The sequence below is a fragment of the Aptenodytes patagonicus genome, chromosome 15, assembly GCF_965638725.1.
Source record: "Aptenodytes patagonicus chromosome 15, bAptPat1.pri.cur, whole genome shotgun sequence".
In the NCBI taxonomy this organism is placed as follows: Eukaryota; Metazoa; Chordata; class Aves; order Sphenisciformes; family Spheniscidae; genus Aptenodytes; species Aptenodytes patagonicus.
Window position 1 is genome coordinate 8,320,901 of NC_134963.1, and position 24,443 is coordinate 8,345,343.

At 45.1% G+C, this 24,443-nt stretch overlaps 3 protein-coding genes across 5 annotated transcripts; 2 read left to right on the forward strand and 1 right to left on the reverse strand.

The window, feature by feature from the left end:
- Positions 1–2,221: 2,221 nt before the first annotated feature.
- USP30 (ubiquitin specific peptidase 30) lies at positions 2,222–16,302 on the forward strand. 2 transcript variants are annotated; one of them, XM_076353268.1, is made up of 13 exons: positions 2,222–2,292; positions 2,603–2,712; positions 3,638–3,820; positions 5,107–5,210; positions 6,080–6,178; positions 6,927–6,969; positions 7,235–7,329; positions 8,066–8,125; positions 9,255–9,341; positions 9,952–10,032; positions 11,089–11,308; positions 11,987–12,095; positions 13,190–16,302. In XM_076353268.1, the coding sequence occupies exons 1-13, from the start codon at positions 2,222–2,224 to the stop codon at positions 13,452–13,454; spliced, it is 1,527 nt and encodes a 508-aa protein (XP_076209383.1). In that variant the 3' UTR covers positions 13,455–16,302. The 2 variants fall into 2 exon arrangements, with proteins under 2 accessions (XP_076209383.1, XP_076209384.1); XM_076353269.1 differs by having other exon boundaries at positions 2,237–2,292; positions 6,930–6,969.
- On the reverse strand, positions 11,212–19,204 carry ALKBH2 (alkB homolog 2, alpha-ketoglutarate dependent dioxygenase). 2 transcript variants are annotated; one of them, XR_012996571.1, is made up of 5 exons: positions 18,866–19,204; positions 18,044–18,242; positions 17,568–17,900; positions 16,625–16,737; positions 11,212–11,272 (listed from the first exon to the last, which is right to left on the reverse strand). XR_012996571.1 is itself a non-coding variant. In XM_076353270.1 (3 exons), the coding sequence occupies exons 1-3, from the start codon at positions 19,071–19,073 to the stop codon at positions 17,591–17,593; spliced, it is 717 nt and encodes a 238-aa protein (XP_076209385.1). In that variant the 5' UTR covers positions 19,074–19,204; the 3' UTR covers positions 17,044–17,590. The 2 variants fall into 2 exon arrangements, 1 of the variants encoding a protein (XP_076209385.1); XM_076353270.1 differs by lacking the exons at positions 11,212–11,272; positions 16,625–16,737 and having other exon boundaries at positions 17,044–17,900.
- Positions 19,205–20,003: 799 nt separating this feature from the next.
- On the forward strand, positions 20,004–24,062 carry UNG (uracil DNA glycosylase). Its single transcript, XM_076353059.1, has 6 exons — positions 20,004–20,302; positions 20,377–20,472; positions 21,291–21,388; positions 21,789–21,877; positions 22,127–22,305; positions 22,818–24,062. Exons 1-6 carry the CDS (start codon positions 20,009–20,011, stop codon positions 22,956–22,958), a joined length of 897 nt encoding a protein of 298 aa, XP_076209174.1. The 5' UTR covers positions 20,004–20,008; the 3' UTR covers positions 22,959–24,062.
- Positions 24,063–24,443: the final 381 nt, after the last annotated feature.

Genomic DNA, 24,443 nt, shown 5'->3' on the forward strand with positions numbered 1-24,443 from the left:
CTGTGGATTTTGCACAGGACTATATGGTGGATCACACAGGACCACGTGGATATCTCAGGCACCTTAGGGCTCTCTCAGATGGATCAAGATACCTGTGCTTAGGCAACTGAATACTACCCTAAAAGTGTGATAAAAAACAATTTTAACTGCCTGAAATGCATGCATGTTCTGTGATATATTCTCAAAAGCAATTAAAAAAAGGCTTTTTCAGCGAACAAGTTTTGAGAACTCGTTCAGGATGTGTTTGGTATCTCCCTCTGCTCTCCACTCTTTGTCACCTCTCTTGCCGTTTTCTGCTTACCCTTCACAGACACACAGATTTCCATAAACAACACGACTCTTCAGCTCTGCACCCTTTTACTTGTCTTTGAATTGGGTGGTGACGCGTTCGGACTGACGAACGGCAATGTTCCAGCTATTTGTTACCATAAAGGAGCTCAGCAGTTTATTTGGAATGAAAGGCAGCCTGGCCCATCGCAATTAAAAAATGAAAGGCCTCAGTGGATAAAACTGGTCTACCAACACCTTCCAGATTGTCAAGATTTATGTTTCCTCTTCTGAAAATGTGGGTTAAAGAAACTATAGTCCAATGCTTTAAATGATCCAGAAGTCTGTTCTGTTTCACTGGGTAAAATACTGTAGATAAAATCAGTACAATGGGAGGAGTTATTGAACTGAAACTTCCAGAGGAAAGCAGTCATTGTGGGCCTTTATCAGAGCGGTCTCAGCAGAGCAGCCTGACTGAATTCCAGGATGAGATTTATCCACAAAACATGAATTCACAGAGACTCTGGGTTGCTTCTCCCAAAAACTTGTGAGAAAATGGCATTTTTCAAGCACAGTTTTAGCTTCTATGTTCATTGCATAAGCAACAACTTTCTTTTTAGAATACAGCAGCTAAATTACTTTTTTACAAAATAAGGTCCAATTTTCTGGTAAGTTAAGGGTGTGAGATTTGGCCTCTAAGCACGCTGGTTCTTTTGTCTCACGTATTTAATGTGCATGAGACAGCCATGAGAATGGTACGTTGCACACGTACACTGCAGCTGTCAGGACGACTTTATTTCTTCACATCCGTCTTCTCCTCTGTCTGTCGCTCCCCTGTTTCTCTCAGCCTCTTGCTGCCTGCTCTCCTACTCTCCAGACTGCTCTCCTCTTACGAATGGCCTTCTGGCACACGTGGAGCAATGTCAGGCGAACAAGGACTCGGCCAAAAAGACACACGGGGTGTGCCAGACACTTCGCTAACAAAGGTCGTTGGAATTAATCTGGGGAGGTGTGAAGAGGGAGACTGTTACCTGCCAGGCCCACAGACACGATCAGCAGCTGCCATCTCGAGGTGCTCTCTAAAGCTGCATGGGTCAGTCATCCTGCCTGCAAGCGCTCCCGGATGCCTCCTCTCCTGGCACTGACGTGAAATACTTCTTTCTCTAAACAGTCCCCAAAATGCATCAGTTAAAAACAAAACCTAACAGCACTAGGTGGAGAGCAAACAGAGCGGGGCCCTCAGATATCAGGTACAGAGGGAGAGGGCGTCAAGGCAGTACGGAGGAGCCTCAGGGCTGGCGTGTGCTATGTGGTGACGAGAGCTGTTCTTTCTCCGTGGGGTTTGGACGGTTTCACAGAATCGTAGAATCGTTTAGGTTGGAAAAGACCTTTAAGATCATAAAGTCCAACCGTTAACATAACACTGCCAAGTCCACCGCTAAACCATGTCCCTAAACACCACATCTACATGTCTTTTAAATACCTCCAAGGGTGGCGACTCAACCACTTCCCCGGACAGCCTGTTCCAATGCTTGACAACCCTTTCGGTGAAGAAATTTGTCCTAATATCCAATCTAAACCTGCCCTGGCACAACTTGAGCTTGTGGGATTTAAGTGTCCCACCTCCTCCCCACAGCTTTGAGCCGACTCCCCCCCCCCCCCCCCCCCCAAAGCCGGCGTCCCCTCAGGAGGGCCGCGGGGCTGCCAGGGACCGGGCAGCGCGGGGGTCGATGTCCGTTACACCCGCCTTCCCCCGGCCTTGCCCGCTTGACGGGCCGGCTCGGAGCGGGCCGGTGCCCCCCCCCTTCCCCGCGGCCTTAGCGACCGGCCGCCTGCCGCCGCCCGTTGCTAGGGGCGGTCCGCGCGCTAACCGGGCACCCCGCGCCACTTCCGGCGCTCCGCCGCCCCGTCCGCCGCGCCGCCTGGCCGCGGGGCGCTGGTTCCGGCGGGGGCGATGCTGCCCGGCGGCGCCGCGGAGGCGGACGGGGCGGTGCGGCGGTTGCTGCGGGCCGGCGCGGTGGCCAGGTCAGCGGGGACGGCCCGGGCGGGGTGGGGGCGGCCCGGCTCGGCCCGGTGCGGGCGGGGGCCGCGGCGGCGGCCGCCCGGGCGGCGTGGCCGGGTCAGCGGTCGAGGCCGGCCCTTCCCTTCCCTTCCCTTCCCCGAGCCAGGCGCCGGGAACGATACCGGGAGGAGGACGTTAAGGCGTGCGGGAGCCTCCTGGACGTCCGCCGCCTCCCCCCTGCCCCTACCCCCGCGTCCGCGCGTCCGGTGCGCGTCGCTGCAGCCAGCGGTAGCGACTCCCCGGTTGTTTTTTGTATTTCTTTCCCCGTTCCAGGTATAAAGTGATGAAGAACTGGGGCGTTATCGGGGGGGTCGCCGCCGCTCTGGCGGCGGGGATGTACGTGCTGTGGGGTCCCATCACCGAGAGGAAGAGGCGCAGGAAAGGTAGGGAGGGCCGCGGAGCCGCCAGCCTGCCTCGGGCGCGGGGAAACAGCCCGGCGCCGGTTCGTCTGCGCGCTCTCCTGGGCGTTGGAAGCGCACCTCTTTCTGGGTTTTATTATTCGCTTCTGCAGTTTATTTTCTCTCGCTAAAGATAAAATTTTGGTCGCTGTCCTGTTTAGAAATGTCACGAATTAAAAAAATCCGTATTGACTACTGTTACTTACGTAATTTATTAATTGTATCAATTGACATTTTTCTGAAGTTGTGACTCATCAGACATATTTTTGTGTCTCGTGCCGAGTTCATTACTGAACGGCTGCAGATAACGCACTGTATTTTATTTCGCATTTTGGAATGCAAAACACACGTGTTCTTACGGAACATTAGTACAAGAGAAGTTAGAGTCTCTCGCTAAGCAGAGTTGCACAGAAATCCTTCTTGTTAATCCTTGCCAACCCAGGAGTTTTCGTAACAACGCACCGATCTGAGCAAAAGGGACAGGCGTCACCAAACCAAGCCGAGGCGCGCAACGGCGCAGCGGTGACCTCACGGGCTCCTGTAAACTTGCACAATGCGGGGCTCCTACGCTGCGTACGGGAAGCAAGAATTTTACAGTTTGTACGGTAACTTGCAGATAACCCTGAGCCTTAGTGTTGTTGATAGAGGGCTATTCCTATCAGGAAAAGGGAGTATTTTTCAAAGAAATTGAAAGAAGATTTTCACAGCGGTGTAAGTCTCAGAGAGCACCACGTACATAAACACTTTACAGCATGCTGTCGCGCATACCAGGTCTCCTAGTTTTCACTGGGTGCAAGTACCAGATAAAGGGAAAAAAATTAATTTTAATACCTAACGCAACACCTGCTACTGAAAAATAGTAAGGTTTTCCTAGACTTCATGCTGCCAACCTTTACACTTCTATTTGTAGGGCTTGTACCTGGCCTTCTTAACTTAGGAAACACCTGTTTCATGAACTCTTTGCTGCAAGGCTTATCCTCCTGTCCGTCTTTCATCAAGTGGCTGGAGGAATTTACAGCGCAATACAAGACAGACCAGCAGCAGCCCCCTGAGCATCGGTACTTGTCGCTTACTTTGCTGCATCTCCTAAGAGGTACCGTAACATTTTCATGTCGTGATAAACCAAGAAGAAAATACTTAGCATAAATGTTAGCGTTCCTGGCCTCCTTTCCTAAAGAGAGGACGATGATGTGGTCTTGTGGTCTTCTCTTTTTAATTTCCCTCTGCTACCTTTGAACTCATTGGCCAAGTTCAACCGAATTTCACAGAGGGGGGGTAGAGATCCAAAAGGTGTTAAGTAACCGTACCCAGCCTGAGCAACGCAGGGCCCAGCTGCATCTGTCCCCAGAGCTGTTTGTTTCCTGGCCAGCAGCTGAAAGCTTTCAGGTTTTGTTTGACGCGCCCGGCAATCGAGGAGCAGTGGGCAGCCAACCCAGCGTCGTGGCACGCGGCTCCGAAGAAGCCGTTTGCCAGCAGGTTGAACAAATCGAGGCAGAGGGCAACGGTGGTGCCGAAAATGCGGTTATGGCACCCATTGCCGCAGGCTTTAACGCATTTGCCGTTCACAGAGCATTAATGGCGAAAACAGTATGCATATGGACTCAGTATAATTGAAGAAATGGGAAAAATATTATCACAATTAGATGGACACTCAGAATTCTACGTAAAAGAAAAAGAATGCATTAGAAAATAATTTAAGCATTTTTTCCCAAGCTTACTATTTTACCCAAAATATGAACTGTTAAATGAGGTACTTTGTATGATGTTGGATACAAACGTTAGAGCCTCTAAGCCCAATTTGGTAACCCGTTTCAGACTTGCCCTTGTGCTAAATTCGTGTATCAGATACACCCTATTTAAGCACTCAAAATATTTAAGCAATTCGTTGGCTCTCCCTGGCTTTCCTCACAGGGCTTTGTTTTCAGGGAAAGCCACTGGAAGTTTTCATCTCTCAGGATACTGTTCATACTAAAATTGTGCCCGTTAAGCATGTACATTTAACTGACGTAGGGATGATGGGGCGTTAATACTGGGGTTTCTGTGACATGTAAAGTACCCATTTCTACCCAATCCACTAGTAAAAATTTGTCTTTCCAGACAGTGTTTATATTTATTCTCTCTGTATCAGTTAGTTGAGAAACCTTTAAATTTGCATATGTATTAGATGAGGAGAACGTATGCAGTCAGTTAGCCTGAGTCAGATGAGAATGGTAATTAATACATACTAGTTTGATTGTCGTTGTCCACCTGTCTTAATCAAGAATAACTGCTGTAGTCGATTATATGATGCTTAAGTAACAGAAAGTCTAAAATAAACAGATTTGTGTTCTAACCGTTCTTTGTGGCTCCCTCTGACGTTTTTAAATGCAATGTCTCTAGCTTTATCCTGTCAAGAGGCAACAGAAGATGACGTCCTGGATGCAAGCTGCCTGTTAGAAGTTTTAAGGATGTACAGGTGGCAGATCTCATCATTTGAAGAGCAGGTGATCACAGAATTCAAGTTAGACTGCCCGATATACACCTCAGTGCTTAGATACGGAATAACAGAAAATTGAAGCTATGGGTACTAATAGCCCTGAGTGTCAAATCTGAATCTTTGCTGTAGCGAAAAGTTTGCTTTAAAACGTGAAGGAAAACGACCATGTGATTGATGACTGGTGTTTTCAGTTTGCTTAGATATTCGTCATGGAAACCCTGGCTGCTTCAAAACCTCATACTTAATTACCATCAGATTTGGTACAGTGGAGCCAGTAATACTAAAATAGAACGGATACAGCCCTAAATTCGCTATAGATAACGGGTCTATGCTAACGTGCCCTGCTGCTTCGAGGGACGGACTCCACTTCACTAACACTTCCAAATTTAGTTACATGTAACATACAAGATTTCTAACTCTTGTTTTCGGCATTTGCAGCCCCTAAGTAAGTGCAGCTGGACGATGAACTCGATCAATTATCTCACTCATGAAATATGGTTCTATCTTTTATATTTCAGAGCCAAAGCGAACAGCATAGATTTCAATTATGCTTTTACCGAGATCAAGGAAAGCAGGCATTTGTGCATTCATTTTTCTTTTTTTTCTCCAAGTATTTTAGTCTCTTTTGAGTTTGTATGGCCCACGATATTTTTAATAATGTGTGCTGTTACGAAGTTCAGATTTATAGAAAAAGCTTTTTGGCAAAACGGCAGCAGATGCACAAATGATTACTACTAACACGTAAGGTGGGCTCTAAGCAGTAATTTTTCCTTTAATTTCCTCCTGCAATGATGTAGTCACGTATCAGTAAACCTGGCGCATGTTTTGATGTCTTTTGGTTTTGCTTCCTCTAAGTCTTATGCCTCTGTTTAATAGGATGCTCATGAACTATTTCATGTCCTTACCTCTTCATTAGAAGATGAACGAGATCGTCAGCCACGTGTGACACATTTGTTCGATGTGCATTCGCTGGAGGTGACTTCTTTACCAACGTTACTTCATTATCAGGAGAAGTTTCTGTAGCCTGCCTAGATTCCTAAGTGTGTCAAGTATAAAGTGTCTGTTTAGAAACTGAAGATGTTTTCATTATGTTTACAAAGCTGTTCTTTAGTACTCTGATAGAAATGAATCAATAGGTCAGGCAATCTAAAGAATGAAAAATGTTTTTCATAAGCAAATGTATTTCAGTTTACAGTGATCCCACTTTCATGAGGGCTTTTGCGTTCCTAAATCCGTTGAATATAGGGATTGAAATACTAGCACAGAACAGTAGTCCATCTAAGCAGTTACTCTTATCTGTAAGAGTTGACACATGAAAGAGGTTTGAGAAGTGCAAAATGGACATTTATGGAAGAGTCCATTTGGAGGTGAAATTTATCTTATCCTCCACTTCAGTGGTAAACTTAGTACAGATGGAAAGTTTCTACCTCTTTTTGTCTAAAATATATACAAAAGGTTTACAAAACCTGTTAAGCTTTTATTTCAGTACTCTGAGGCAGAGAATTCTGCAGATTAATTATTAATTTTATTGGAAGTGTTCATTTTGTCAGTTATGAGTTTGTTGCATCCTAGGTTTTTTGACCTTCCTCAAATATAAAGAGACACTAAAACTCCCACAATTGTTCTAATGTCAGAAAAGCATATCAAGGAAGAAACAAGAACATATTTAATACTTAATGCTTTCTGAGGTGGGGTTAATGAAATCTTTTATCTTCCTCTGTAGCAGCCAGAAATAACCCAAAAGCAAATAAGCTGCAGAACAAGAGGTATGCTTTTTTCCATTCTGAAATATGAATATTCAGTCACAGCATAGTCACTTTTTTTATTAAGGGGATAATATTAATTGATCTTTGTCTGTATTGGACTGAAATACGTCTCTTCAGCTATAAAAAAACCCATTCATTATTTGTCAGTGGGACAGAACATGTTTTAGAGCAGTTATTTTTGTTACTGTGGGCCAAAAATGTGGAATTATAGTGATGAACAGGGATGTATTGAAACTAAAAGGACAATTTCAACTTTGTGTTTCAGGGTCTCTTCCCCCTGTGTCAAATCACTGGAAATGTCAGCATCCTTTTCACGGAAGGCTGACCAGCAACATGGTTTGCAAACACTGTGAACACCAGGTATAAGAATGTGTGTCTCGTAGTATGTATACATGAAGCAGGATGCCCGACACTCAGAGCACATTCTGAAACCATCATCCCTTGTTTCTGACGTAGTTGGTTTAAGCTCCAAAGGTTTGCTGGGCTGACAGCTTAGACTTACGGCATTGGTGGTGAACAAGAATGTGTCACTAAATATACTGAAGAAAATTAAGCGTGATCCACTTTGTGGGGATAACAGCTGCCTTTTCAGACAGAATAATAGCTGTCTTACTATATTTAGCATTCAGTACCACAGCTAGCATATACTGAAAATCCACTCACATGGGTAGCGTTTTAGGACTAGCTATTCGTTCAGCACGCAGTATTGAGATTGCACATGCAAAGCCAAATTAAGCTGCAGTCCAGTTATCCAGAGTAAGGAGATGAAGATAACCTGGATAAAGAAAAAATAAAGAAAGTAAATCTCATTTGTAGATCAAACTGTAAGAGTACGTTTAGTACTTTCACTTTTCAAAACCTTGCAAATAAATTTAAGTGAGCAGGGGCAGCTTCAGCAGAAAGAGGCTAAGTAGCACCTTGCGTACCTAGCGTTCCCTAGCACCGTGCTTGGGAAAGCGGGGTGGTTTTGACCCTATTCCACCAGACAATTGTCGACAGCAGAGGGCACGTGTTCATCTTCTGTGAGGTTGGGTTTGGTTTTTTTTGGACTGTCATAAATTTCAGCTCACTGGACATGTGAAATATTTTCTTGCAGAGTCCTGTGAGGTACGATACCTTTGACAGTCTCTCACTGAGTATTCCAGCAGCTGTGTGGGTAGGTATCCCCCACTGACGCATGATCCAGCCAGTCTGCCTATTGCCTTGTCGTCACAGCTTTATCTTCACTAGTGTCTTTTTAAGATGCTACAGCCTAAGTGTAAACGAGTAGCTACAGTTTATTTTCTTGCCTTTTTATAAATGATCCTGTTGTGCTAATACAGTACCTTATCACTAATGTGTTGGTGCAAATTACCTTAGTACAACAAGCATGACTTTGTTGACACCAATAGAGTTTTCTGTTTCTCTTGGTGGAGTATTTGGTCCTTTCTGTGTAATTTGAACAGACCAGATCGTATCCCGAAGGCTGTTTCTGGCAGTCTTGGAAGGTGACCTTCAGGTGCTCTGTCTCTGTGGTGACAGTACACACGTTACCCGGTACAGGCTTTTGGATCAAGTGATTTCAACTGGAAATTGTTTCCGTTTCTTTTTGGCTCTCTGAAAAACTTCAAATGACAAATTGTAGATTTCAGGGGCAAAATGTGCAGGATGTTTTTGAGCTATAACGGTTTGTTACTTAACGTCTGCTAGCGATTCATCTTTCCAGACAAGTAGGAACTACTTGCACTCATGGAAACTCTGACTCATACCTACAGAATACACTCCTGGACAGCTAGGATTGGGATTTGGACACATCTTCTGCTATTTGTGTTTTATTTTATGCCATCATTGAAGATTACGCCCTTCATACTCGGCAGTATGTAGCACAGTCTACAAGGAAGGATAGGAAGGAGTGCCTAAATTCAATTAAATGCTGTATTTCTCCTACGTAGAGGGTCAGAGTGCATGAAGTGACCCATGAAGTGCTGGAACTTTAGAGACAAATAGTAACAGGGCCAGGAATCTGTAGTTTAAAACCCCACTAAAGGAGTCACACAGGGAGTCGTAGCTATTGTTCTTATCTACAGGCTGCAGTGTTTTCCATGTTTAATCCAGGCTAAGGAAGAATCCCCATAGTTGGTTACATTATCAGTGTTCTATACTCAAAGCCATTTAGTCAGTTTTCTCAAGAAATAAGTCTGCAATTCTGTAGTTTCTGTGGAAGAAATTATGAAAAATCCTTTCACAAAATTAAGTGGTATGCACCCTAAAATTACTGCACATAACTTTGTTTTTTTTATACTAAGGGTCGTCCTATGACGCTGGACCACTGCCTCCATCATTTCATCTCCTCTGAATCTGTAAAGGATGTTGTGTGTGACAACTGCACTAAAGTATGTCATTTTAATTCATAAAACCTTCTAGCTCAGTTTTAAGCCTGCTGACAGAATTATGGCTTCAGTTTTCTACTCTTTTTTTTTGTGACTTCAGGAAAGCCTCTAGCCTGCCTGGGATTTCTTATATTTAAAACGGAGTTCTTATCTCACAGAATACTTTGAAGCTTTATTTATTACTAATATTACAAAATTTACAAATACTTTATTCTGTGATTACCAGGTATTATTTAGATAGTATTTGGGATAATTTTTTTGTTCTGGTATTTTAAACAGTGTTTTACAGTTGCCTGTAATTTGACGATAGCACAGAGCCAAAGTGGCCTGTTTGAAAACCAACAGAAATGGCATATGGCTACACATAAACCTGGAGACTGGGCCTGTTCTGTAAATGCTCGTTTCTGCTTGATTTTGGTTTAAAATTCCGATCCATTAGGATAGGCCAACAATTATTAAGAAAGTTCCTAGAAATCTGTAGGTGTAATTAATGTACTGAGCATAGTTCTAGACAGACAATTGCTTTTGCCTGCAGTGTGCAGACCTGCACTATTACGTGTAATCTGATACAGCAGGTAATCACATGGCTTTATTTTTTTCCCTTTGATTTCAGATTCAGGCAGAAGGGATTCTGAATGGACAGAGCATAGAAAACCAGAGAACAACATTTGTTAAGCAATTAAAGTTAGGAAAGGTGAGGCAAGCTAACCCTCTAAATCTATTTTTAAATTCTATTATCCAGTAATTTCTTTCTTTGATCTCTTTGCTTGATGTCCACTTCCTGGTATTAGACTACGTTAATGTTTTACTTAAACACGTAAGCTCATTTGTCAAATATTTGTAGGCATTGAGGCCTCAATTCAGCAAAACATCAAACTCTATAGCTTAAAGAATGTGAGTATTCTACTGTTATTCATCAAAACACTTAAACGTGAGTTTGGCTCAGTGGCAGTTCATGTGTCTTGCATTAATTCTTGATTTCCTCGGTAAGTGAAGCGATTCATATATACAATGTTTGTAGGATCTTTAGCAGTTGCACGTTTCAAAGAAATTAAAATGTTCTAAATACAGCTGGTTTAAACAAGTGAATATGGTGCTAAACATCAGGAGTGGTTTATATTAGAAGCTTTTATTATTTTTTTTCTCTGTAATCATACAATGCAGAGGACAACAGGGCACTGGTCTGTAATTAAGAGCCTCAGGTGCCATTAATAATAGTATGTACTTATTGATAAAGGTTAACCCTGGCATGACATTGAATATCAGATATTTATAACTACTTGACCTTTTTTCCCCCGGTACTCTCACTGTGCAAAGCCATTACTTACTGAGTATTAGCAAATGTCTTAAACAACTTGCTCCAACAAATTCCAATCCTCATTTCTACCTCACAGATCAACAAGCTAAATGAGATTGACAGGTGGGCTTTTTAGGAACACACATGTATTTTTGTTGATTTTTCTTCCATTTGGAGAAAACGATTAACATGAGTTATCCTACTGCCTAGTGAGTGAGCAGTAGTGGCATTAGCAGAATTCTCAAGAGAGTTGTGAGTTAGTATCATGTCTTAGGGATACTATTGCCAATAACCTTACACACGGATATAGTAGCGCATAAGGGAACAGTTCAGTGATGTATTTCCGTATCCACTAGACTTACCAGTTCAGTCAGTATGCTTTTAACTTGAATAGCTGTTTCTCTTCATTTAAAATGTATTTTGACTCTCCTTTTCTATGGAATATTGCTGAAGCTCCCTCAGTGTTTGTGTATCCATCTGCAAAGACTGAGCTGGTCAAACCAAGGCACTCCTCTGAAACGTCACGAACACGTACAGTTCAATGAGTTCCTGATCATGGACATCTACAAATACCACATTCCTGTTCATAAATCAAGCCAGAATGAGCTGAATCAGAAAAACTCTGAAGAGACAACACCTGGCACAAAGGAAGGGATAACAGTAAAACCTTCAGGTACTTATTTTGAAAATAAAATCTATCAAGTATTTCTATGTTTCAGTGATAAAACATTCTAGCCTGCAGAACGGACGTAAGAGCAGTATCTTTATTTGGATCTGTGCAAAGAGGACAGGTAGAAATCCCTTTCCCAGCAAGCATTGGGATACCCTGTTCTGAGTTTACAGTTCAGTTCTGATAATTTAATTTGATCCTACTAAATACTAAAAAACCTTACAAACAAAAAAATTCCAGATAGCATAGAACTCGCATATTTTATGCCCAAAGGATGAAGGAATGTTGAACTCGCAAGTCCTAGAGATTATCTTGTTAGTGATCTCTTCTAAGGCTTCAGGACAAGCATAGAAAGAATGCTGGGAATGGTGACTTCTTAAAAAACGATTAGAAAACCTAGCTGTAGTAGGTCTGTCATTTAGGCAGCTCAATATTCTATTTAGTTGGGATTTTGTAAACATGGTCATTTTCACATTTGTGTCATGTAGAAACGATTACCGCTGTCTTTGGATATTATACTCCTCTGCATCTCTTAAGGGATTGTGATACGTAATGAATTAGAATAAGTAAAATACCTTCACATTCTGTGATGAAAGGTACGGCAGGAACAGAAGTGCTGTTATTAGCAATACTAATAGTACCATTTAAGTTAAATTACTGAATGTCTACTTTCTCTTGCAGATGCAGAACCGCCATCTGGTACTAAACCGCTCTTTATGAATGGTGCCTGCTCCTCTTCATTTTTAATGTCCTCAGGAACTTTTCCACTTGCTGCGTTCCCTGAATGCAGGTAAGTTAGAGATTTGTACCCTATCTTGTAATTTCTGTCCCTTCAAATTATGTCTTCTTTTATTCTGTCTTTATTATGAGGCCGCATAGTCGCAGAATTTAACATCTATCCTGGCTCCCGTGCAGAAATTTTTTGCTTTTCTCTTTGCTGATTTTTATTAGTTGTCTTTGGCTCCATTTCTCTCCTAGAAAAGGGAGTAGAGCATATTACAAGCAAAACTCAATCTCCTTTCTCTGGTTCATGGTGCAGTACATCATCCTTCTGAATAGCCATAATCTTATTCTTGCTGTTTTCTTCTACCACTTCCTTTCATTTTTCCTCTTACTCTGATTTTAAAACTATTCCAAGAAATCCATAAATCTCTCACAGATTTTTTTCAAACATTATATTTAACAAGCTTGATTTAAGTTGCAGCTGCCATGATTCTCCTTAGTAGATCAGCCTTGATGCTTCTCCTGATAATCTTGTTTTCTTGGCCTTTGAGAACGTTCACTTATTTTCACGCCGGTGTCCAATGCAGTTAGTTCTATACCACTTCTTCTATCTGCCATTGCGTATTTTCCCCATGGGGAAGACAATTCCCACAGTCACTGTATGAAATGAGAAGCCTGGAAGCATTTTGTGCCAAATGTTTGTTATGAAGACAGTTATAGAGCAAATCCTTGAAAGTGTATCCATTGTTATCTGTGGGTTACCTGCTGCAATTTTACCTCTTTTCAGTTAAAAGCACATTCTTCTAGAATAGCTTTTCTGTCCAATAGCAGTGCTTTAAGAACTAAATACTGGCACATTAGTAGGTTTGATAGAAAACGCTGTTGCAAAATTCAATCAGTTACGCTGTACAAAATGTAGTAGCCCTCTGTAGCATAAACTTTTAAAATAAATAGTTTGGTTTTCTCGGTAATAGAATAAGGCAGCACTGCAGTGAAGATGATATACAGAAAAGTAATTGCAAGGCAGTGTGTCTCTTATGGACCCATCTATTTGCTCTAAAAAGAAATTGCAACTGAAGAAAAAGCAAGCTGGGCTGCTTCTGGTATGTGTGCGATCCACAAGAGCTGCTGACCCTCTCCTTTTTCTCATTTGTCCTTCAGTTCCCCTGTATACCTTTACCGTCTGATGGCAGTTGTAGTTCATCATGGAGACATGCATTCTGGACACTTTGTGACTTACCGCCGCTCTCCACCTTCTCCTAAGAACCCAGTCTCTGTCAGCAGTCAGTGGCTATGGATCTCAGATGACACTGTTCGCAAAGCTAGTTTGCAGGAAGTCCTTTCTTCTAGTGCTTACTTGCTTTTTTATGAGCGTGTTCACTCGAGGGTACAGCACCAAAGCTCGGAGTTGAGGGCTGAAGAGTGATTAAGAGAGCAGAAGACGGACAAAAACTGACAAAATTCCTCTAATGAGATCTACGTTGCACCTCCTCTCTGTTATGCAAATAACCCACCACAGGCCCTTTAACTTCTCCCCTCCCTCTGTGGCGATGGCTGGCTCCTGCTGGGAGTTGTGTTTTGTACCAAGATTACGCTGCCCAAAGTTGGCCTGCTAACGTTGTGCAGTCCAAAGTGTATCTGTATTAGAGAAGCATTTTCTGTTAGGTAGTAATTTTGTCAACATCACAGCTCTGAAACAGACATTACAAACAGACTTCCCGAGGCTGTATTCCATATTCTGACATGTATGTAAATTTTCAAAGGGAGATGCTTAATCCTATACATTTCACTGCAGAGGTTTCTGAACAGGGGAGCCCCAGAAGCAGTTGATGGGAAGCTACTGTTATCGAAGGCAATGATTTAAGAAACAAAGTGCCTTGAGCTTATTTGAATGGTAACATTACCATTGTCTGAGTCCACTGCATGTCAGTTGCGTTCTGATAAATGTCTCAAGATGATGGGATGAACTACTAACAGAATCAGATTTCTCTTGGTATCCCAGCTAATCAATAAAACAAGGCATCTCTACATAACATGCACGATCCAAAAAAAGACTTCCCTGTTCACGTCATTTTCCTAATATTTTAGTTCTTTACACATCATAGAAGTACTTCTGCTGATTCAAACTGCAGTTTCCTTTTTCCAGGAGAAAAGATAATTTTTTTATCTATTAAGAGCCGAGACCCTGATTTATTGCTCTGTATCTTTGGAATATAGCTGAAATCAAGAGACAGAAGCATTTGCTAGCAATCAGTATTGTAATTTCCTTCGTCGCTATGAAACTGTTGAATACAGTTGCTTGTCATATCGACTACAACTTTTAATGCTGTGATTTCAAGGCTACTGTAATTGGTGTTCTACACTTGCTCTTCCTATTTTAATGCTGAAAACTGCCATTTCTCATCAACCATTCAGATTGTTGGCTGTCTGGCTTGCCACTGAGCTTTAGAGCTTGCTTGTACCGGTTGTGATTGTGAGCTGAGATGTATAGCAACCCAAGCATCCTCGTTAAGTTAGAGTATACACGGTTGAGTCAGGACTGGTGGGCACTCACTTGTCTTGTGAAGCAGTACAGCAGTCTGGAAAGACTGGTGTCACTGCATTAGATACACAGATTGCCATATAAATAGAAGTAAGGTGTACTTTGCTGCTCTAGATTGTGAAGTGTAAAAAAAAAAAAATCCCAAACAAAGTGAGGGAGAAGCAGCAAAAATTATCCTTTTGACTGCTTTTAAATTACCAGGAATAAAGTATGTAGGCTATTTTTAGCTCTTTTCTATCCTTGTAAGCTTGGAAGAAAAAAACCCACTAATTAATCAGACAAGCTTTTTCAGTGTAAAACAGCAACTAAGTTTTCAAATGGTAACAACTGTCTTAATAGTTTTTTTAGGGCAACTTTGTACCTCATATATTCATATTGTTGCCCAAAACTCATAGGCATTCAGAGTTCCTTAACCGGAGGCTCAAAACCAGCCAAAATACGAGTGGTAATAGATACATATGAAAAACTATTTACACAACTCATCATTCCAGAGTATGGATCACAATTCCTGCTCCGAGTAATGCTCATAGTACATAAAATAGTCTTTATAAATCCATTGACGTACTAGTTCCTGGGAAGTCTCGCCGTCTGTGCTGGGCTAGCAGTAGCATGGTTTTAACCTTTCTATTTTAAGTTATGGAAGAACAAGAAGAAAAACAAAAAACCTAGAAGGATGCAAAATGCCAAAAATGCCCTGGCCATTGAACTAAGACCTAACGGACTTGCAGAAGGTAAGAGAAGAAAGCCCTCCATTCTGGGCAGCACGGGTGTGCAGTAGGAGCTCTGTAAAGCAGTGCTGGGTGTCACCTAAGGAAAAACATCATGCAAAGCATCTAGCTCCAGCAGGTCTACCGTTTGTACCTCAGAACTTCAAAACATTTCCACTGCCAGCAGTGTATATTCTGCAATACCTGTTCTCAACAGGATCTGTTTAGTTTTTAACTCTGAATTTTTGTGAAGTTCGTCTGAACAGGTCACTTTGTTTAGAAAGCAGTAATGCTGGAGGTGGGTCAGAACATACGCACACAATAGACTAAGTCTTAAACTCATCAGCTTGTAACAGGGACATAAAGCCATGTATTACTGCAAGCTTGCATGTTCAATGTATTTTTCTTTTCCTTTTGCATAAAGCTGCTTTCCAATAGGGGCCAGTTTGATTAGAATGAAAGCACAGTCGCTGTACGACACTGATAAACTGCTCAGTTTCACTCGGCTGCAGATTTACTCTGAAAGCTTCCTCAAGTGCTATAAAGATGAGGGTTGAATAGTCAGCATTTGTTCTAGCTTTCGTTGTTAGGAAGGAGTAGACTGTCTTGGCTTAGCCCTCAACATGAGGAAGGAAGCAACGTGTCAGCACCTCGGTCCTGGTCCTGAGCTGTGCTAGATACTCCCAGCCTTCTGTGAGCATCACAGACCTCTGCAGGTGTCTGCCACCCAACCCTCATCTTCTGAAGTCACTGGGCTCTGTGCAGGCACATGAGGCTCGTCAAACGCCGTTACTTGCTACTCACAAGCTTCCATGGTGGAGAAGGTGTTAATAAAATGTAAAAGGTTAAAAAATGTCAGGTAAGACCTCCAAGATGACATCTCCGTGTTTGGATTATTCTTGTCTTATTTTGTGCTTTATTTAAAAATCTATGATACTACAGTCAAACCACTGCACTGCTGTTTGAAGTTGCGTTTTCACTTCAGGGTATTTTTGTAACTGTACAGTAGCAATAAAAGAACAAACTTATTAGAAAAAGTAGCTGTTCACGTGTGGTAATGTCTTGAAACAAAGACCAAGTTATAAGCCAAGCTGCATTTGGTATATCCAATAGACGCAGCACTTCCCATTCTCTGGATAAGAAGCATTCTTGCAGGAGCTCTTCCCGCTACATATAGCATTTTCTGGTAGTGGCAGAGGGTGGGAAGTACCAACTCCAAATTGTCTAAACAGAGATTAATTCCATAGCCCTAATGGACCTACCGCTGAAGGATAGAGCCCATCACTAATTCAGATGCTTGTAGCCTGGTTACACAGGGATCAGTTCACATTCTCGCTCAGTACTTACCATTGCTTGATTCCGCAAGACCTGTCGGTGACTTTGGACGGTCTTTCCTCATTTCAGCAGGATTCACTGTGAGCATGGAAGGTGATGGCTTTCAGGTAGTCAGAATGGAATCCCTAGGGATAATTAATTAGAAAAACAGACACTCTCAGAAGTTATAGCCTTTCACGCTGCGTTGTCCATATAAATGGTCCAACCCAGTCTTTCCCCAAAAGGTCATCTTATGCTCCCTGGTTTCTGTACAAAGGACCTAAGGAAGAAGAGGCCCTCTCCCTGTGCAGTAGCACCTCGTGCTTCCTCCTGCCCCACCATGCTACTGACCGAAAGAACCCAGTCTCCCATGTCAGCAGGGGAGGTAGATCAGCAGAGGAATATAAGCAGACAAAAGTCATAGTGACTGTAAAACATGCAGCCAGCCATGTTGCACTCACTATATTCGTATCTTAGCGCTCCCCTTTTTCATGTCAGTCTCATTTGTATTTTATTTAAAAAACCACAAACAAACCATAGCTTATTGACAGAGCATACAAGAAAGTATCACCTGTTGAAAAGTATCAGCCTCCAGGCTCACGCTAAATGATTACATCTTGTACTTTATAGTATTTATAAATTATTGCACTGCTATCTGAAGGATATAAAGTATTTTGATCTTTTTGGAAAACTGGCTAGATTAAGATCAGTTGGGAACAAATTTCCTCCTGAGCAAAACAAGGGTATTACTCATTAGAAATATGTATCAGCAGGACTACAGCAACATTTCACGGCGAAAAAGTATTCTTGGCATTTAAGATCAGTAGTCGCAGTCTCTATTAGCAAGTCACCAAGTACGCTATCTCCTCTCCTGGTTTAATTTGTTCATCCGGTACCTTGGATGATAAATGACAGTGTTTGAACGACAAATTGACAGTTATGTTGAGAAAGAAAGCTATTTTCAGACACAAAAGACCTGGTGTTTGATTGCTGAATATTTCACTTCTTGCCTATAGTCATCACTTTCCGAAATGTGAGGTTGATTCTTGGGGCGAGTACTCTCTTGCGGGTGGGCAGGCTGTGGTACCAATAGACATTGGTGGGGTACTTCATCATCAGCAGGCTACCGTGGGCTAGCTGCAGTTTGATGGGCTTAATGTGGCGCGTTGCGTTTTTCCCTCTGGAATCACAGTGCCTGAAAACAAAGTCCCTGCAAGCTCCGAAGGACACAGACGCAATCGGACTGCGTGGAACCAGTTCTCTCTCGTCATCTCGATGTTCACCTATGTGGTCCCCACCATCTTTATATCTGTACACAAAATAGATTAGTTAGTTCTTCTACCAATCCAATTAAATGAATGTCAAACAACTCCTCAGTGATCTGTCAACAGTGTTGCACAAGCAATTTTTCATTTGAACAAGTTGCTTGATGCAACTGGAAATCAGACATACCTGTTAATAAGAACAAAATTAAAAGTATGTCCTGTGTCCAAAGTGATGCGGTCTCTGATACGGTTGAGAACTGGGATCCATGGCTTAGGAGCGAAGGTGACGCCCGAGTAAGTGTATGTTAACTCAGGGTCTCCATAGGTTACCTGCTTCCTTGGAATGTCATGCCACTTGCCAAACACCTGCAATTTCGTCATTTCACCTGTTTAAACAAGAGGTAAGAAGGATCAAAACCAACTCTATTACATCTGCAGTTCACAGTTTCAACATTCTCCTTGATTTGGAGCTTCTGTGAATCTCCAGTGGAACAACAGAAATGAGGATGCGTCATAAGCTGTCAGCCGTGTTCAAGCGTTTCTGTCCCAACAAAGTACTTAACGCTCAAGTTTGGCGCTGCTTTACTATCCCCCTTGAATGGGATGAATGGGACTAGCACCCCCATCATATTCTGTTGTTGAATTAACGTGCCCGGGGATATGTCATATACTACATCTACCAACAAACTCCTGTCACCCTTCCAGAACTACCCCGGTTCTTTGGAAACATTAAAACGTGCATGAAACTGCTTGCACACGCTTCAAGCTAAGCAAAACTAACCCTGCAGGATCAGACCTGTGCCTGTGCTTCACTTCGCGGGGCCTGACTTGGCAAACACCAGGCGCCTGCAGAAACCTCTCCACCGCCTGGCAGCTCTGCCCAGGCCATGGGAATCGTTCCGGGACTTGCCTTGGGCGGGCAGGGCAGGGAAACACCTCACCGGGCAGGGGCACGGGGGGGTGTGCGTGGCACCCGGAGCTGGACGCCGGGTCCCCCGACGGCCGTTACCTTCGAAGTACTCCACCTCCTCTTCCAGCTGCTGGAAAATCTCGTCAGCCTCGGCCTTGCCGAAGAGGAGCCGGTAGTCACAGTTCAGGCCCTCCGCGCGGATCTCCTGCCACGGGGGCTGCCCCGAGGCGGGCTCCCCCGGCCGCGGCCTCTTCCCGCCGCCGCCCCCCGCCTCACCGGGGGGGCGTTTAACCACGTATCTGTCCATCAGCACCCGCTCGGAGGCACCCACAGCGGCGGGGGGGCTGCGGGGACGCCCGTCTCAGCGCGGGCGCCTCCTCCCGGCAGCAAGACCGGGCGGTAACGGGAGCGACCCCCTGAGAGAGGGCGGCGACGGCGGGAAACCCCCGGCGCCTCAGCGGCCGCGGAGGGTGGGGGAGAGCGCGACGGGCGCGCATGCGCCAGGGCGGGCCGTGCCTCCTCCCTCCGGCGGGCACCGCCCCCCCCACGCACGCGCGCGCTTTTGGCGCCAAATCTCCGTCCCGCCCACCCTCCCGCCGGCTCGCGCGGTACCGCTGCCGCCCCTCACAGCTGCCCCTCGCCCGCTCCGCCGCCGCCGCCATGATCGGGCAGAAGACGCTGCACTCCTTCTTCAGCGCCGCGCCGGCCAAAAAGCGCGGCCGCTCCCCGGAGCCGGGTGGCGATGCTGAGGTAGCGAGCGGGGGTCTGGGGGCGCCGGCGGCCCCGGAGTGGGGAGAGGGGGCTGGCGGTCGGGGGGCTGGCGGCTGTGGGGGGGGGGGGGGTGTCTCGCGGCGTTGGTGGCCGTTGGGGCGCGCGGCGCTGGCTGCCGTTGTGGGGGGTGGGACGGGGGAGGCCGCGTGGCCACTTCCAAAAACCCCGCGCTCCTGGCACGCCTGACTGACCTGCCAATCGAGGCCACGCTCCGCCGCTGCCCAATGGGCGCTGAGGGTGGCCGCCGCGTCACGGTCGCTAGGCGGAGCGGCTCTCCGCCAGCTGCGGCAAGCCAATAGGGAGGAGCGTGCTCTTTCTTGGTGACCAATGGGGAGCGGGATTTTGGGCTTCCGCTTGTGGGCGGGAGCCGCTGGGCGCGGCGGCCAATGGGGGCGGGCCCGCCGTTGTTTTGCCGCGAAATACCCGCGTGCGGCGCGGCCGCCCCGCGGAGGGCGGTGCGTGGCCGGGGCTATGGCGGCCGCTCGGCTCCCGCTGCTCGGTCTGCGGCTGGGCCGCGGCGTCCCCGGCCCGCTCTGCAGCTGCCTCTTCGCTCGCTATTCCCAGGTCAGTGCCGCGAAGAGGGCGAAGGCGGCGGGAGATGAGGCGGGTAAGGCCTCGCCGCTGAGCCCGGAGCAGCTGGAGCGGATCCGCAAGAACAAGGAGGCGGCGCTGCAGCGGCTGGCCGAGCGGAACGTGCCCCCGGGCTTCGGGGAGAGCTGGCGGCGGCAGCTGGCCGGGGAGTTCTCGAAGCCCTACTTCGTGGAGGTGAGTGCGGCGGGGCTGCGCGGCCGCCGCTCCCCGCTGTCCCCGGGCTGAACCCGCCTTCTCTCCCTCCTCAGCTGATGGCGTTCGTAGCAGACGAGAGGAAACGTTACACGGTCTATCCGCCCCCCGACCAAGTCTTCACCTGGACGCAGATGTGCGACATCAGAGATGTGAGTAGAGCTGCAGGTGCTGGGGAGGGGAGGGGGGGGGGCGTCGCTCCAGCCGCTGGTGCATTTAAAACGGTGAAAATGCAGGGTTGGATGCGCACACGCGCACACGGTCATTTGATGTTTGGTCTCTTAAGCATCAGTCCCGTGTCGCGTGGATGCTGTCGTTTCTCTCGCGTAACTTGTAAATCCTGGCTTCTCTTTCATCTCTGATACTGAAACATGGGTTTACTGCTTTATTACCCTCACTGGCCACAGAATTTCCTTTAAAGCTTTAGTTGGACTTTTGACCTGACTTCCAGTGTTACCAACTCAATGTACTGCCTGATTTTTGGATCTCGTACATCTCTTTGGTTTTTTAATCAATTTGTAATGAACTATAATTAAAAAAAAAAAAAGGACAGTGTTTAAGGTAATCCCATTGCCGATAAGCCATGTCAAAAATATCACAGCAAGTGTGGCATAAAACTAAAATGTGAGGAAATCTACTTGGAAAATACCTTAACAAGGTGTTTTATTGTGGCTTGTTGAAAATGTTGGTCTTTTGCACTCAAAATATCTTCATAATCTTAGCAGCAGAGCTGTGGTGATGTTAATCCTTAGTGTTAGGTGGGGACTGTGTTCTTTAACTTGTTTATAATGAGGCGTCAGTGATTTAACTTCAGTTCCTGGGGTTTGGTGTTTCATTTGGGTTTTTTTTTTGTCTGTGTGTTTGTTATGGGATAAAGCTCATTTATAAGCTTTTTTCTTTTTTTTTTTCCCTTCCCTCTTTTGGGAATAATACTGATTATAATTCAGTGCTAACAAAGGTCTGCTTTCAGGTAAAGGTTGTCATTTTGGGACAAGATCCATATCATGGACCTAATCAAGCTCATGGGCTCTGTTTCAGTGTCCAGAAGCCTGTTCCACCTCCCCCCAGGTATGACAGCGCTCAATTTGCAAAATCCCCGTTGTTGCTTACGGCTGTGAGCCAGATAAGTGATAGGAAGTGTGTTGCGACTACTGAAATTTGAGTTGTGCATTGCCTAGGAAAAAAAAATCACTGCAAAATTATGGATGATTCTATATAGTTTGATATTCTCAAGAGCGTGCTGGATGTAAATTTGCATTTTCAGTTGTGCTGAGACCTTCTCATTAAGCTGCTACCCAGGCACACACAGGGGGTCCTTGTTACCCTGCTTCTACAAATGGCTTTATTACCTTAAACGATAAGATTAAAATCAATACTCTTCTTGTCTAGTTAAGGGCAGTAAGTGGTGCTGTTTGCTCTTATCTTTAACCGTGCATGTTTAAAATCTTCTGATGTTTTTTGTTTGCAGTTTAGAAAATATTTACAAAGAACTGTCTACGGATATTGAGGACTTCACTCATCCTGGTCATGGTGATCTAACTGGCTGGGCCAAGCAAGGTGAGTTAATAGTCACTCTATCAATTGTGATTCTAGTCACTGCAGGTCGTGAAGAAGCCTAGTGAGAAGAAAAGACCCATGGTTGGAAACAGTCCATCTGTAAAAGAGAAAATAAATTCTGAGTGCCTGTTGCTTAGCGGGTACCTTAGGATGAAAATTTAATTTATCATTTCTCAGGGGAAGCAGGAAAAAGCAGTTAACGCTTGATTTTTTTTGTTTCATCCTCTGTGTATCTGCTTGGTTTGCTAGGAGTGCTGCTACTCAACGCTGTTCTAACGGTGCGAGCTCACCAGGCCACCTCCCACAAGGAGAGAGGCTGGGAGCAGTTCACGGATGTGGTGGTGTCCTGGCTCAACAAGAACTTGCACGGGGTTGTCTTCATGCTGTGGGGAGCCTACGCCCAGAAGAAAGGCAGCTCCATTGACAGGGTACAGGTTACTCCTCGTCTCTTCCCTCTCACTAATTTTTTTCATCAGTTGGGTGGACACTAGAGGGCACTTTCCTTACAGAGTTGGGGTTTTCTCCCTGCTTGAACTCTGCTGTCAAATTTAGTTGCCCTTCTGTTCCAGCTTAGCCTTTGCCAGAATTAAGCAACAAAAGTGGGGCAAGTGTAACCTTCTGTTGTCAGAAAAGCATCCATGTGAGGACAGAGCTGTTTTTTCTAGGAAAAGGCTCATGAAGAAGTATAAAACTTGCCGTTAGGATTACAGCAATTGAAAAACGGCCAGGGTGTTACTGCTGCTTGATGTATTCCATCCTCCTCTGCTCAGTGGGATAAAAGTCTTGGTCCTCACGGCCAGTTCTTCGGGTCCTCAGGCTGGTGGCTGAGGAGGTGTAGAGAGGAAATCACACCGGCTTGGCTGGGGCAGAAGCAGCCAGCCTTGTCCAGGCAGCTGAAAGCATGCAAATCTAACGAGCGGTTTCCTCTAACGCTTTACAGAAACGCCACCACGTCCTGCAGACGGTTCATCCCTCGCCTCTCTCTGTCAACAGAGGGTTTTTTGGCTGTCGGCATTTCTCGAAGACAAATGAATTGCTCAAGAAATCCGGCAAGAAGCCCATTGACTGGAGAGCGCTCTGAGCTGCGCGCAGAAGCTGGTGGGGTCTAATGGTTGGAAACAGCCCCTGTTTCAGGGGTTGTCTCGTTTCTGAAAAACTTTTGCTGACCTGAGAATTACTCTTTGGATGTTGATCAAGGAACAAATGACCAAGCTTTCAGAAGTGTTGTATTTTTTTAAATGTTTCTTAAAGAGCAGATTGGAGTGCTACATGGACAACTTCTCTGTTTGAACAGGTCTCAGCCTAGTTTGAAGCAAAGGAAAAAAGACGAGTTCTGTATTAATTTGTGTTCATTGTTGTAATGGGAATATATTTTCAGGCTCTTGTGAAAGGATATCAGTTCTTACAGGTGAAGCTGTTCAACTTTTGTAAATACCCTGCTGCACCTCCTCCCACTTCTTTGCCTCCTACTATGCAAATCCAGATTTCATATTTGGGGTGTGTGGAGATGACTCCACAGGAGAAAAGGCTTTTGGTTTTAGCTTTTCGCTACAGATTATGAGATTTATTAGAAATATGTCCTCTTGGCACTGTAAAGACTGTACACTGTCAGAAGTCTTACTTGGTGTATCTCTACTCTCAAGATTTCGGGGTTAATCACCCCCCCCCCCCAGCTGAGGGAAGACTGTGACAGAGGCTCTGGTCGTGCTCTGAGGTTTTTGTTGGCATTTAGAGAGGAAAACTGTAATTTTTTTAGATTTTTACTGGATATGTTAATCACTTGGATGACAGGTGAGTTGTGATGACCACAGACTTTGTGGTACCTGCCGATGGCAGCAGCAAAGGTTTGTTCATCAAGATCTGCCAACTGATGGGTTGATGGATGCAGATTATTAAAGATCTTTTAAGATCTTAAAACAGAAGGATTTTTGTGCTTTGCCTTCATAGGAGCAAATCGAGGTTTCTAGCCACTGTTGAAAATAACTGTTGGGACTTCCAGGATGGAGACAAGGTTGGACTTCGCGCTTCTGGGTTTCCAGTCCATCTTTGACTTCATAATTGCTTTAATGGAAGTGAAGTGCCTTCTTCATTGGGAAATTACATCAGTTTTTATAGAATAACGCTGTAAACCTTTCTTTGGTATTTGCTCCGATAGGTAACACTAGTACAAGTGAAGTTTACACTTTCTGTGGCTGTGTTGTGTTTTTTTTGTTTGGGTTGTTCCCCGCCCCCCCCCCCCCCGGCCCCGTTTGTGTTTTTAAATAAAAATTACTGTGTTTATGTTGTGGTGTGATCTTACATTGGTAGGAACAGCGCAGGGAGGGAGGGAAGGGTGCCTGAGGTAAGGCCCTGGCTCTGCAATTGGTGCCAGCCTGGGGGGGAGGTCCCTGCTCTGCCTGGGGGTTTCCCCCTGCTCCCCCCCCCACCCCCCCGGGGAGGCAAAGCCGCAGGTGCTGGAGCTTCTCCTTGTCCCCGTGACTGGGCACAGGGCCAGGGCACCTTTGTCCCCCAGGGATCCGGTGTCCCTGGCCAGCCATGCCGAGGCGCCCCCCCCCCCCCCCGCCTT

Coding starts and splice junctions, on each gene's coding strand:
- ALKBH2 (XM_076353270.1), bottom strand. CDS start 19,073: ATGGACAGATACGTGGTTAAACGCCCCCCCGGTGAGGCGGGGGGCGGC. Junction 18,243..18,865: donor GGAGGTGGAGTACTTCGAAG/GTAACGGCCGTC, acceptor TTGTTTAAACAG/GTGAAATGACGAAATTGCAG. Junction 17,901..18,043: donor AATTTTGTTCTTATTAACAG/GTATGTCTGATT, acceptor TTTTGTGTACAG/ATATAAAGATGGTGGGGACC.
- UNG (XM_076353059.1), top strand. CDS start 20,009: ATGGCGGCCGCTCGGCTCCCGCTGCTCGGTCTGCGGCTGGGCCGCGGC. Junction 20,473..21,290: donor AGATGTGCGACATCAGAGAT/GTGAGTAGAGCT, acceptor GTCTGCTTTCAG/GTAAAGGTTGTCATTTTGGG. Junction 22,306..22,817: donor AAGGCAGCTCCATTGACAGG/GTACAGGTTACT, acceptor AACGCTTTACAG/AAACGCCACCACGTCCTGCA.
- USP30 (XM_076353268.1), top strand. CDS start 2,222: ATGCTGCCCGGCGGCGCCGCGGAGGCGGACGGGGCGGTGCGGCGGTTG. Junction 6,179..6,926: donor TCGATGTGCATTCGCTGGAG/GTGACTTCTTTA, acceptor CTTCCTCTGTAG/CAGCCAGAAATAACCCAAAA. Junction 12,096..13,189: donor GCTGCGTTCCCTGAATGCAG/GTAAGTTAGAGA, acceptor TTTGTCCTTCAG/TTCCCCTGTATACCTTTACC.